Source organism: Triticum aestivum, chromosome 2D (genome assembly GCF_018294505.1).
Source record: "Triticum aestivum cultivar Chinese Spring chromosome 2D, IWGSC CS RefSeq v2.1, whole genome shotgun sequence".
Taxonomy (NCBI): Eukaryota; Viridiplantae; Streptophyta; class Magnoliopsida; order Poales; family Poaceae; genus Triticum; species Triticum aestivum.
This window is the reverse complement of record NC_057799.1, coordinates 618,866,078-618,879,667: the sequence shown is the minus strand read 5'-3', so window position 1 is coordinate 618,879,667 and position 13,590 is coordinate 618,866,078. Positions and strand designations below refer to the sequence as shown.

Sequence of the window (13,590 nt, the reverse complement as noted above, 5' to 3'; positions counted from 1 at the left end):
TTGATGGTCCCAGTGATCATCGAGAAGCCAAACCATCCTAACAATTTCAACAAAGCATTCTTGTCAACACGATTATCTTTTCAATTCAAAAAAACTAAAGTAGGCCTACTACATGCAAGATCCAAAGCATATGGTGCTTCCCCCTACTTGGGCCTACTTCATACAAATAACATGTCAATCTATGTATCCAAACTATAACATGTCAATCTACTTCTCCATACAAATAACATGTCAATCTACTTCTCCATACAAAAAACATGTCAATCTATGTATCCAAACTATATAAATAACATGTCAACCTATCTATCCAAACCACATTCTAATCTAACAAGGGTTCCCCAAATCTAATATACGCAAGATTCAAACAAAAGTTGCCCAAATCTAATACATGCAAGATTCAAACAAGGGTTCCCCAAATCTTCAAAATATAATATTTTCTATGGATAGAAAGAAGGGGATCGGAGGAGAGTACCTTCTACGATGGATTGGTGAACAAATGCACGGACCAAATCGTCGGATCGGAAGGATTTGGGAGAGGGGATTGAGAGGGGGAGTGCAGATGGCCGCCGCCCTTTTTTCTGTAACTGCCAATGGGGAGGATGGGGGAAGAGAGGGCTGGCGCGTTTGCATATAAGTCACAGTGCAGCGCCTAGCCGCTAGGCGCTGCACATTACACGTGCAACGCCTAGCGGCTAGGCGCTGCACATTACAGGTGCAGCGCCTAGCTCGGAGGCGTTGCACTGCTGGGTGCGGGCCCGTGGGCTGCCACGGTGGACAGTTGTGCAACGCCCCGGAGCTAGGCGCTGCACCGTAGGGTGTGGCGCCGGCGTGGCGGGCGCTACACAAAAGGGTGAGGGGTGTGAAATAGTTTCGCAACCAGTTCATTCTGTGATTTGCTTTCGATTATAGGTTAAAAAATTGTCAAATTTGCCCGATGCCGATGCCGATCCGTCACAGCCCTACTCTGTCCTGCACAGGCACCAAGACGCCGGGATGGACCACGACGATGCTCAGTCCTGCACGGGCACCGGGACGCCGGGATGGACCACGTCCAGTGCTCATCATGCCTTCAGCGGCTCGCTCGCAGCTGAAATTTTTGCACCCGAAGACCAACCTAATCAGCCATGGCGCCATCACGGCCACGCCCAAGTCGGCGCGTGCAGTAGCTGCTAGCGCTCGCCGTGTCCATGGCAGGCTGCTCCTGCAGAGCTTCGTGGACTCGGCCGACAGCCGGCTCAGGCTGTCCCTCCAACTCGTCAGCGCCACCGTCGCCCGTACATATTTGTAGCTACGCATAGTTTTTCTTATAACTTAATTAGATGGTCGACTCTAACAAGCACACAGGGAGCGATGGGCGTGGCGTGAGAGGGGAGGCGGCGGTGCTGGACGTCGTCATAGCGACCGGCGAGACAGAGCTCGACGTGGAGCTGCCGTGGGAAGACGAGGCCCTGGGCGTGCCCGGCGCGGTGCTCGTGACAAACCACTCCGACTTCCCCGTGTACCTGACGGTGCTGAGCCTGAGCTCGCCGGCCGTCCACTTCATCTGCGACGGATGGGTCCATCCCGCCGGGAAGCACCCGTACCGCCTCTTCTTCACCAACGACGTGCGTACACACGCAGAGAGATGAAACGTTCTTGTCTCTTGAGCACCAAAAAAATTGCTAAAACGTCTCGTACGTGAGTTTGTCACAGGCGTACGTGAAGGAGAAGACGCCGGCGGCGCTGCTCAAGGACAGAGAAGACGAGCTCCGTGAGCTCCGGGGAGAAGGCGTGCCGGCCGACGAGCCGCTCCAGAAATGGGACCGCGTCTACGACTACGCGGTGTACAATGACCTGGGAAACCCGGACCTGCGCAAGGATCTGGCACGCCCGGTGCTGGGAGGGTCCAAAGAGTACCCGTACCCTCGCCGCACCAGGACCAGCCGGCCTCCGACCAAGACAGGTTAGAGCATCTGCAGCCGGACTCCTCGAACCATCCCTCATACGCCGTCGAACGTGCTGGGTCAGTGACTGAATGGGAGAGATAAAGAAAAAAAATGACCCAACCAGACCCCTCGTATCATCCCTATATGCCTGGGCTGTCTGCGAATCCTCATATCCATCTCAAATATGAGGAGGATATGAGGGCTCGAGGATGCGCCCGAGCATTCCGTCACGTAAGACGCGGCCACACCCCGGATCACATTTTCTCTTTCTTTACATTATTTTATTTCACTCTATTCATCTTCACCAATCACGTGCAAGTGACCGAACATATGGGAAGAAAGATGAGGAGTGTGGCTGTGCCGACGTATAAATAGGGGCTCAAAACGAACACGCCAGGTCACTGACCGAGCACATGCATGGGCGTTTAAAGGATCATATTTGCTATGTCCGGCTATAGATGCTCTTAAGGGCCTTTTTTTCTCGTAGGTTGTCCTCTTTGAACCGTTTTGCTAAGTCCGAGTCTTGACCGAGACTCCATTATGTCTCAGTCGATGAGTATTCCTTTGATCTTACATGGAGATTTGTAGAAAAAAAATATTTTTTTGTTTTTCTTTCTTTTTATATACTACTATTTCACTTGAGTGAGATTTGGTTAAGTCTAATTGGAATGAGACCTAGCCACACTCCTTTTTGACTGGCACAATTTAAAAAAAACGTGAAATAATCCTACAGAATTTTGATTTGTTTGATAATATCACAGAAAAAATAAAAGATTTTTTCAACAGGGTGACAAAGGAATCCTCTGGGAAAATGCTAGATGATTCAATCCTACTAATCAAACAACCAACATAGAAAAAAATTCTTAATGGTTCTAATGCTTCAAAATTCATATGAAAACTATAAAAGCGTGAGGCTATAGAGCGCCACTGTAAACTCCCAAGGACTCCTATGCTTCAAAAGTAGTCGGAAATATCAATCCCTTGCTCAAATTATTTGCACTTCTCCTAACTAAATTTATTACTATCAGATCATGAAAGCGAGGCTAGAGCACCAATGGAGCAGGAGGAAGGGATCTACGTCCCGTGTGACGAGTGGGTCGGCCCTGCTATCTCGGCACCTAACCTTCCCAAACTAGGTGGACACTTCAAGTCCTTGGCGGATATCCACAGCCTCTTCGGACTCGGTCGGCCAACTCTTCTTTCCTTAGCCATACATGTTGTCGCTACTCTCTTCCGTATCCTAGATTCTGTTAGAATTAATGGGCTAGGCCCATAGCAATTTCTGAAATCTCAAAACCCATGTGTAAAATGGCAAGTGGTGGTGCTAAATTTAGTCCCACCTTGGAAGTTGAAGAAGAGTTGGACCTCTTTATATAGTGGGTTCTCTCCACCGCTCCAAGTGGTGTGTGAGAAGAGAAAGGGAAAACCACACGCGCGCGCTCGCTCGCCTGGCCTGGCGAGGCGTACATGCGACATGCGCGTGAATGGTCCGCCGAAATCCGGTCTGTCTCCTTGCAGGAGCGCAGCTTCCTTTTGCCGTTTTATTTTTATGTCTTGGCAGACAAGTTTTTGATTTCTTGTCCGGTAAGTATACGAATTAGAAACCAAGTCGGTTTGGGATTGTGATCGCGACACAATACCGCCTCTGGTCCTAATATATATACAGCTACCGGCTGCGGCCAGAGACACACCAAAAAACACCTAGGGTTTTGCCTCATCTCACAACTTGCGCCGCCATCGTAGTCTACTCCATCCCAAACGCCGGCGTGCATCGGCGCGTGGGAGAGCAGGTCTCCGGAACCGTTCGTCTTTGCGATCCTGCACCGGGAGAGGACGAATTAGGTTTTTGGGAAGCGCTGTGCGCGACTGCTCAAATTCGTCATCACGGGTCGTCTTCCGTCCAAGTCGGGCGGTGCTACTCATCGTCGTATTCATCGCCGTCAGCAGCAGATCGTCGCCAACATCGTCATCAACACTGTCGCACCCATAATAGCTAACGATCAGTACGTCCAACATCCTCTGTTCATGTCTGTTTCTACAGCTATTGTTACGTGTTTGCTGCTGTTATGCATGTCTTGCTATTCTTCTAGTTTGATAGATTATTGCATGCTAGTATCTCTTATAGTCATGAATTGTTTACTGGAATTAATCATGAACTTGCCTAATATTCCAACAATCCAAAAACCTAATTATAGGCAATTTCCCGAGTTAACTATGGCTGGATTCGCTGATGCACTGAGGCCGGATAAGTTTACCGGTGTGCACTTTAAGAGGTGGCAGGTGAAGACCACGCTCTGGCTTACTGCTCTGAAAGTTTTCCACGCTAGTGTTGGTGCTCCAGAGGGAATGACCGACGAAGATCGGAGAAATTTCCAGGAAGCCAATACTATGTTTGTGGGATGCATTCTGAGTGTTCTTGCTGACCGTCTGTGTGATGTGTACATGCACATAAACGACGGAAAAATTCTGTGGGATGCACTGAATGCAAAATTCGGTGCAACAGATGCAGGCAGTGAACTGTACATCATGGAGAGTTTTCATGACTACAAAATGGTGAATAACCGTTCTGTGGTTGAACAAGCTCATGAGATACAGTGCATTGTGAAGGAACTTGAACTCCTTAAATGTGTTCTACCCGACAAATTCGTGGCTGGGTGCATGTTTGCAAAGTTGCCTCCTTCATGGAGGAATTTCGCCACAACTCTGAAGTATAAGAGACAGGAGATATCAGTTGAAAATCTGATTGCATCTCTTGATGTTGAAGAAAAAGCTCGGGCTAAAGATACCACTGAAAAAGGAGGTGAGGTTCAGCCTACTGCTAACATGGTGCAGAGGTACCCACAGAACAAGAACAAAGGGAAGAACAAACCTGTTTTCAACAAGCCTACCAAGACTACTACCTTCAAGAAGAAGAAGTTCAACAAGGCTGAGCTAGAGTGCTACGCCTGTGGGAAGCCTGGACACTTTTCCAAGGAATGCCCTGAACGTGCAGACCGCAGAGGGAAAACAAGCTCCAAGACTGTCAACATGGTGACCGCTAGCAATACTGATGGGTATGGTAATTTACCTATTGTTCTTTCAGTATTTCAATCATCTTCGTGGTGGATTGATTCGGGTGCTAACGTTCATGTGTGTGCTGACATCTCCCTGTTTACTTCTTATAAGGTCGCAAGGGATTCTTCCGTCCTAATGGGGAATGGGTCACATGCTTCTGTTCGTGGCATTGGCACGGTGGATCTGAAGTTTACTTCGGGAAAGATCGTGCAACTAAGGAACGTGCAGCATGTCCCTACTATGAATAAGAATCTAGTTAGCGGCTCCCTTCTATGTCGAGATGGATTTAAGGTAGTTTTAGAGTCCAATAAAGTAATCGTGTCAAGATTTGGACAATTTATAGGAAAAGGCTATGAGTGCGGAGGCTTGTTCCGCTTTTCTCTTTCAGATTTTTGCAATAAGTCAATAAACCAAATTTGTGCTAGTGTTAATGATGATGCAAGTATTTGGCACTCTCGTTTATGTCATATTAATTTTGGTTTAATGTCTCGGCTATCCAGCATGAGTTTAATTCCGAACTTCACAGTTGCCAAAGGTTCTAAGTGCCATAGTTGTGTGCAATCTAAGCAACCTCGAAAGCCTCATAAGGCTGCCGAGGAGAGAAACTTGGCACCTCTAGAACTCATACATTCTGATCTTTGTGAGATGAATGGTGTGTTGACAAAAGGTGGAAAGAGATATTTCATGACTTTGATTGATGATGCGACTAGATTTTGCTATGTTTATTTGTTGCAAACTAAAGATGAAGCATTAGACTACTTTAAAATCTATAAAGCTGAAGTTGAAAATCAACTAGAGAGAAAGATCAAGCGTCTTAGGTCCGATCGTGGTGGAGAGTATTTTCCAAAAGTTTTTGATGAATTTTGTGAGGAACATGGTATTATTCATGAGAGGACGCCTCCCTATTCACCTCAATCAAATGGAGTGGCCGACAGGAAAAACCGCACATTGACTGACTTGGTGAATGCCATGTTAGACACTGCTGGTTTATCTAAGGCATGGTGGGGGGAGGCTCTATTGACTTCATGTCATGTCCTGAATAGAGTTCCCAACAATAATAAAGAGAAAACCCCTTATGAGGAGTGGGTTGGGAGAAAACCATCACTTTCTTATTTGCGCACTTGGGGATGTTTGGCAAAGGTCAATATTCCTATTCCTAAGAAACGCAAACTTGGACCAAAGACAGTGGATTGTGTCTTTCTAGGGTATGCTCAACAGAGCATTGCTTATAGGTTTTTAGTGGTAAAATCTGAAGTACCTGATATGCATGTTGATACTATAATGGAATCTCGTGATGCAACATTTTTTGAGAACATATTTCCTATGAAAGATATGCATAGCATTGCTAGATTTTCTTGAGATAATTCCTGAATCTAGTACAACTGATGAATATTTCGAACAATCACACGAGGAAGTCCTTGAGAAGGATAACAATGAAGTTCCTACAAGGAACAAGAGACAAAGGATTGCAAAATCCTTTGGTGATGATTTCATTGTATACCTTGTGGACGACACACCCAAGACGATTGCAGAAGCATATGCATCTCCGGATGTAGATGATTGGAAAGAAGCTGTTCATAATGAGATGGACTCAATTCTTTCTAATGGAACTTGGGAACTAACTGATAGACCATATGGTTGTAAACCTGTGGGCTGTAAGTGGGTGTTCAAAAAGAAGCTAAAGCCTGATGGTACTATTGATAAGTACAAGGCGCGGCTAGTGGCCAAGGGCTACACTCAGAAAGAAGGCGAAGATTACTTTGACACCTATTCACCCGTTGCTAGAATGACCACTATTCGAGTGTTACTTTCCTTGGCTGCCTCTTATGGTCTTATCATTCATCAAATGGATGTAAAGACAGCTTTTCTCAATGGAGAGTTGGAAGAGGAGATCTATATGGATCAGCCTGACGGGTTTGTGGTAAAGGGTGAAGAGAGAAAGGTGTGCAAGTTGTTAAAATCTTTGTATGGTCTGAAACAGGCACCTAAGCAATGGCATGAGAAGTTTGAAAGAACTCTGACTTCTGCAGGATTTGTCATTAACGAGGCTGATAGGTGTGTTTACTATCGCCATGGTGGGGGCAATAGTGTCATATTATGTTTGTATGTGGACGACATACTGATCTTTGGTACAAACATTAATGCAATTAATGAGGTCAAGTCTTTTCTATCAAAAAGTTTTGACATGAAAGATCTGGGAGAAGCCGATGTAATTCTAAACATCAAACTTATTAAGGATGAGAGTGGGATTACATTAACACAATCTCACTATGTTGAGAAGGTCTTGAACCGATTCGGTTTTATGGATAGCAAGCCTTCTCCAACACCTTATGATCCCAGCGTGACACTCAGAAAGAACAAGAAAGAAACGAGAGATCAATTAAGATACTCTCAAATTGTCGGTTCACTCATGTACTTAGCTAGCGCTACAAGACCAGATATCTCTTTTGCTGTGAGCAAACTGAGTAGGTTCATGTACAACCCGGGTGATGATCATTGGCATGCACTAGAAAGGGTCTTGCGCTATCTGAGAGGTACTATGAGTTACGGAATTACTTATTCAGGGCATCTTGCTGTGCTAGAAGGATATAGTGATTCAAATTGGATCTCCTATGTTGATGTAATTTACGCAACAAGTGGGTATGTATTTACTCATGGTGGTGGCGCAGTGTCATGGAGGTCTTGCAAGCAAACCATATTGACGAGGTCAACTATGGAAGCAGAATTAACTGCTTTGGACACAGCTACTGTTGAGGCAGAATGGCTGCGTGAGCTCTTGATGGACTTGCCGGTTGTTGAAAAACCTGTACCGGCTATTCTTATGAATTGTGATAACCAAACGGTTATCGCTAAAGTGAACAATTCTAAAGATAATGCAAAGTCATCAAGACACGTGAAAAGACGTTTGAAGTCTGTCAGGAAGTTGAGAAACTCCGGAGTAATAACTGTTACGTATATACAAACAGACAAAAACCTGGCAGATCCCTTTACAAAGAGACTATCACGAAATGTGATAGATATTGCATCGAGGGAGATGGGTATGAGACCCATAGATGTTACACCATAGTAGTAACCCAACCTTTGTGATCGGAGATCCCGTGAATTAGGATCTGGGAAGAACAAGCTATTGGTTAACTGAGGAGAGTAATAACTTATGATCGTCTCCAAGTGAAGATGCAAAACTCTCAGAGCTGTAAGGCTCAGATCTGTAAGGCAGGTTGGCAACATGCCTTAATGTGGTTCTATTGGCTATAATTAGCAAAGATGCTGTCCTACAGAGCAGTCTTGAAAGAACACACCTATATGAGTTCTGACTGTAAACGTCGCAGTCTATGAGATTTGGGTGATCTCTAGTAAGCTCACGAAGAGACCAGGGAGTATGACGTATAAGCTCCAAACCGCGGGGTAGCCTACTGGCGGTCAGTTACTGGTTAAGACTTTGAGTGAAACCTGTTCACACAAAACTAGCAATTCAAGGCATAGTCCATTGTCAAGTTGTGAATGGATGTAGTTTAAAGTTCTAGGCAGAAGTTCAACTTAACAGTCTCTGCTGAAACACTGGTATATTAAATAAGTGGTGAGAGAAGGCAAATCTCTAAATGGGTATTTGAGATCTGGTGGGGGATTGTTAGAATTAATGGGCTAGGCCCATAGCAATTTCTGAAATCTCAAAGCCCATGTGTAAAATGGCAAGTGGTGGTGCTAAGTTTAGTCCCACCTTGGAAGTTGAAGAAGAGTTGGACCTCTTTATATAGTGGGTTCTCTTCACCACTCTAAGTGGTGTGTGAGAAGAGAAAGGGAAACCACACGCGCGCGCTCGCTCGCCTCGCCTCGCCGGGCCGGGCCGTGGCGTGGCGTGGCGTGGCGAGGCGTACATGCGACATGCGCGTGAATGGTCCGCCGAAATCCGGTCTGTCTCCTTGCAGGAGGGTTTTGCCTCATTTCAGAACTTGCGTCGCCATCGGCGCGTGGGAGAGCAGGTCTCCGGAACCGTTCGTCTTTGCGATCCTGCACCGGGAGAGGACGAATTAGGTTTTTGGGAAGCGCTGTGCGCGACTGCTCAAATTCGTCATCACGGGTCGTCTTCCGTCCAAGTCGGGTGGTGCTACTCATCGTCGTATTCATCGCCGTCAGCAGCAGATCGTCGCCAACATCGTCATCAACACTGTCGTACCCATAATAGCTAACGATCAGTACGTCCAACATCCTTATACGTGTGATTTAGTTGAACGTACTTATTGTACATGTTTTTGGTGTACGTAGTGAATCCAGAGAAATGGCGGACGGACGAAGAATTCGCTAGGGAAATGCTGGCAGGGACAAATCCCGTGTCCATCAAGCGTGTCACCGAGTTCCCACTCACCAGCGAGCTTGAGCTGGCTGTGTATGGTGACCAAGATAGCAGGATAACCAAAGAGCACGTTGAGAAGAACATGGGTAACATGACTGCGCCGCAGGTACTATATACCCTACATGACCAAAATTGTTTCTACAAATATGTATACATAACCATAATTGCTAACAGTCAGATGTGTTCGAACTGTAGATATTAGAAATTGTGTTTTTTTTATCCCCTGGTCAAATATATTTTCAAAGAAGACTATAAGAGATAAGTTCGTACGGAAATTCTAGAGAACAAGTGTTCTCCCTGCAATATTATGGTGCAAGGCAGTATAGGCGGTTTGATGGCTTGCAGCCGCCCACACGCATGATCATGATGGATGAGTAGTACCATCAGAATGGCAACTTGGTAATAGCCAGCAGCTTGCGCGATACAGGCGCCACGCCATAGTGACGTTCAAATTCATATACCCCCTTAACTTTGGCTTTGGTTACTTTGAAAACATAATTATCATAGAATTGTCAACAAATGATTTCCTTAAATGAAATCGGAGAGGAAAGCTCTCTTTTATCAAAAAAAATTATCATAGAATTTCTACTCATCTAAATCTCAATCCCATACTCATAAAACCATCAAAATTACCCTTCCTTGGCCGGATTGATCCAAACTGACATTGTTTCTACTACAGCAACATCTTATATTTAAGAATGGAGGTAGTAGTTGATATAACGCATACACGAACCACCAGTTCACGTGCCATTCCTCCTCCACATGCACATGACACAGTTCAACAACCCATTGATGAGCGTCGCACACGGTAACCCAGGATTGAGAGGCAAACCTAGAACCGTATGGTTACCCACTGTGTTGGGGCCGACGTCATCATTGCCATTGCATAGCAGTACCAATGGCTCATCGAGGTAGGCCCACATGCTCAGTGAGGATATCAGCAAGCCAAAGGTGAGCTACCCCACATTGCTGGTCAAGAACGGGGGCTGTACGTGGCCTTGAAAGTAGAAGAACAATGTTCAATGTCAGCAACGACAACTAGAACAGGCATGGCTTCAAAATACACTAGATGATTAGCATCGACAAGGTAGAGTTAGGGTCCTGAGGCAATTTCGAAGAGGCGAGGTATTTGGATCAGTAACTATTTGGTGGAGCTTTTTTTCTCCGCTGGCAACCAATGAAGGGGTCGCCTGTTCTTCCAACAAATATTCAATTTTTTTCTTGGTCACTAGAGTTTAAATATCCATGGATTTGTTACCAGCTTCATAAATTCTTTAAAACACACAGTTCTTGAAGCTTGTTACTCGAGCTACTAAACAAGATTTCAACCAAAACTAGCATCCTCACTATGCTCTGCATGGAGCAAGGAGAGAAGAAGGATTTATTTTCGACAAGGGTGTAATCCGTTACCGTGGGTTGGAGAGAGAGGAGGGGAGCAACTTTTTAAAACAAGTAAACAATACCCACTAAAATGTAGTACTATTGCTTTTTCAAGAAATATGTGCAACATAGTCAATAAAATTATATGTAACTACACACTAAACCTAGTTTTTCTTTAAACAATGGATACATGCACATAAGAAGCCCAAATGAAAGTTTTTGTATAGCCGAATAACTGTTCTTGTCCAATGATGAGAGCACCTCCATCAAATTTCCTTTCCCACGGAAAACATATTGAAGAAGTTGGGGCTATTTTCTTCTGCAACAAAATCCTCTTTTGTATCACTTTTATCGGTGGTCGTCAATGTCCCCCCTATATATCTTCAACAATCCACCGCATCCCCAACTGCGACTATTCCTTCTCTCACCGCCCACCCACCTGTGCTCCCAGCTTGCCACACCGCGGTTGTCAAAAATAGTTACGCATGTATTTTGAGGAAAAAAATGCACCTGACTTTTTCAAAAACCATGGATTAGTAGACACACACACAAAAAAAAGAACATATGAACTTAATATGGTCCAATAGTTGTTGATGTGCAGCACTCCAGCGATAAATAATAGATGTTTTTGACGCTGTCATAGATTGAAAGCGTCTTACAAAAAGTTAAGGTAGTAATTTCTTAACTTTTTGTTGTTGCATGGATAACAATTTCTTAACTGACCCGTTGGACCATTGTGTAGGCTATACAGGAGGGCAAGCTCTACGCTGTGGATCACCACGACTGGGTGATGCCGTACCTGAAGCGCATCAACCAGCTGCCAGGCGCCGAGGAGAAGGCCGAGATCTCCCAAAGGAAGGCGTACGCCGCTAGGACGCTTTTGCTGTTGCAAGACGACTGGACACTCAAGCCACTAGCGATCGAGCTCAGCTCGCTGCACCCGGAGAATGAGCGGCTCGGTGCCATCAGCACGGTGTACTCTCCACCGGCGGCCAAAGCCGGTGACGGTACCTTCACGGCATGGGAGCTCGCCAAGGCCCACGCCGCGGCGAACGACGCCAGCAAGAACAACTTTATCTATCACTGGTACGGTGCACTTCGCCGCCCGTGTACAATAATATAAATGGGATGAGATGGCATCATGACAATGTTTGTGTGGGCTGGTTCGTGTGTTGTAGGCTGAACGCGCATGCGTCGATGGAGCCGGTGGTGATCGCGGCGAACCGGCAGCTCAGCGTGCTGCACCCGATCCACAAGCTACTCAAGCCGCACTTCCGCAAGACCCTGGAGACCAATGCCACGGCGCGGCAGATTATCTTCGGCTCAGGCGACCGGCGAAAGGGCGGCGGCATATATCGCGGCATCCATGAGGTCACCTTCTTCCCCAGCAAGTACGGCATGGAGATGTCCTCCAAGACGTACAGGACATGGAACTTCACCGACCTTGCTCTCCCCAACGAACTCATCAAGAGGTGCCGAGTAAAATGCAACTGCTCTGCTCTCTCTACAATATTCAGATGGCACGTTAGATTTTGGAAGAATTAATCACTGCATTTGTACGTACGCAGAGGTGTGGCGAGAGGCGATCCGAAGAAGCCTGAAGAGCTGGAGCTGCTGATAAAGGACTACCCGTACGCAGTGGACGGGCTGGAGATCTGGACGGCCATCAAGAAATGGGTCACGGACTACTGCGCGATATACTACGGCGACGGCGACGGCGCCGTCGCACGCGACAGCGAGCTGCAGGAGTTTTGGAGGGAGGTGCGGCACGTGGGCCACGGCGACCTGAGCGACGCCCCGTGGTGGCCGGCGATGGACTCCGTCGACGACCTCGTGGAGACCTGCGCCACCATCATCTGGCTCGGATCGGCCTACCACTCGGCCGTCAGCTTCGGGCAGTACGCGTACAACGGCTTCGTCCCCAACCGCCCCACCATCACCTCCGGGGAGATGCCGGCCGACGCCGGTGCGGTGGTGACCGAGGCCGAGTTCCTCGGCAGCATCACCCCGAAGAACGAGGCATTCGGGCTCATGGCGTTCACCATGAGCCCGCCCGTGAATCCGGGAGAGCCGCTCATGGGAGAGCGGCCCGACACGGCGCGGTGGACGAGCGAGCAGCGGGCGGCCAAGGCGCTGCTGGAGTTCCGGGCGGAGCTGGAGGCTGTCGCGGAGGCCATCGCACAGAGGAACGCCGACGGGATGCTGAGGAACCGGGGCGGGCCCGTGGAGGTGCCGTACACGCTGCTGACGCCGACGGCGGATCCTCTGTCACCACACATCGCCGGAATTCCCAACAGCATCGCCGTTTGAGCATATCATAGACACAAAGGCTGACGGTGTCCAGGACTAGGGGTACTCACCACATTGTCTCTCGATCTGTTACATTGGGCCAAGGACCCCATGGCCGTATACTCATGGGTCAGTTCGGACAGCTGCCACATACGAGGAAGATTCCACAAGACTTGGTGATCAAGACAAATGACTCCTCCCCACGGGCGTATTCGGCTAGGACTCTTGTTATCCTAGACCTCTGGTGCATTATATAAACCGAGGTCATGCTAGTCGATATCATATAGACAACAATCATAATCATCATAGGCTAGCTCCCAGGGTTTAGCCTCTACGATCTCGTGGTAGATCAACTCTTGTAATACTCATATCATCAAGATCAATCAAGCAGGAAGTAGGGTATTACCTCCATCGAGAGGGCCCGAACCTGAGTAAACATCGTGTCCCCTGTCTCATGTTACCATCATCCTTAGACGCACAGTTCGGGACCCCCTACCCGAGATCCGCCGGTTTTGACACCGACAGGCACCGAAGCGCAGTCCGTCAAGTAGCTCTTTTCAAAATTGTGGACTTGGTCAACAATAATTAATT

At 47.1% G+C, this 13,590-nt stretch overlaps 1 protein-coding gene across 1 annotated transcript; it reads left to right on the top strand.

Moving 5' to 3' along the window:
- The first annotated feature begins 934 nt into the window (after window positions 1-934).
- On the top strand, window positions 935-13,020 carry LOC123056064 (linoleate 9S-lipoxygenase-like). Its single transcript, XM_044479815.1, has 9 exons — window positions 935-1,274; window positions 1,345-1,604; window positions 1,693-1,942; window positions 2,954-3,193; window positions 8,424-8,468; window positions 9,243-9,436; window positions 11,453-11,796; window positions 11,889-12,182; window positions 12,279-13,020. Exons 1-9 carry the CDS (start codon window positions 935-937, stop codon window positions 13,018-13,020), a joined length of 2,709 nt encoding a protein of 902 aa, XP_044335750.1.
- The last annotated feature ends 570 nt before the right edge of the window (window positions 13,021-13,590 follow it).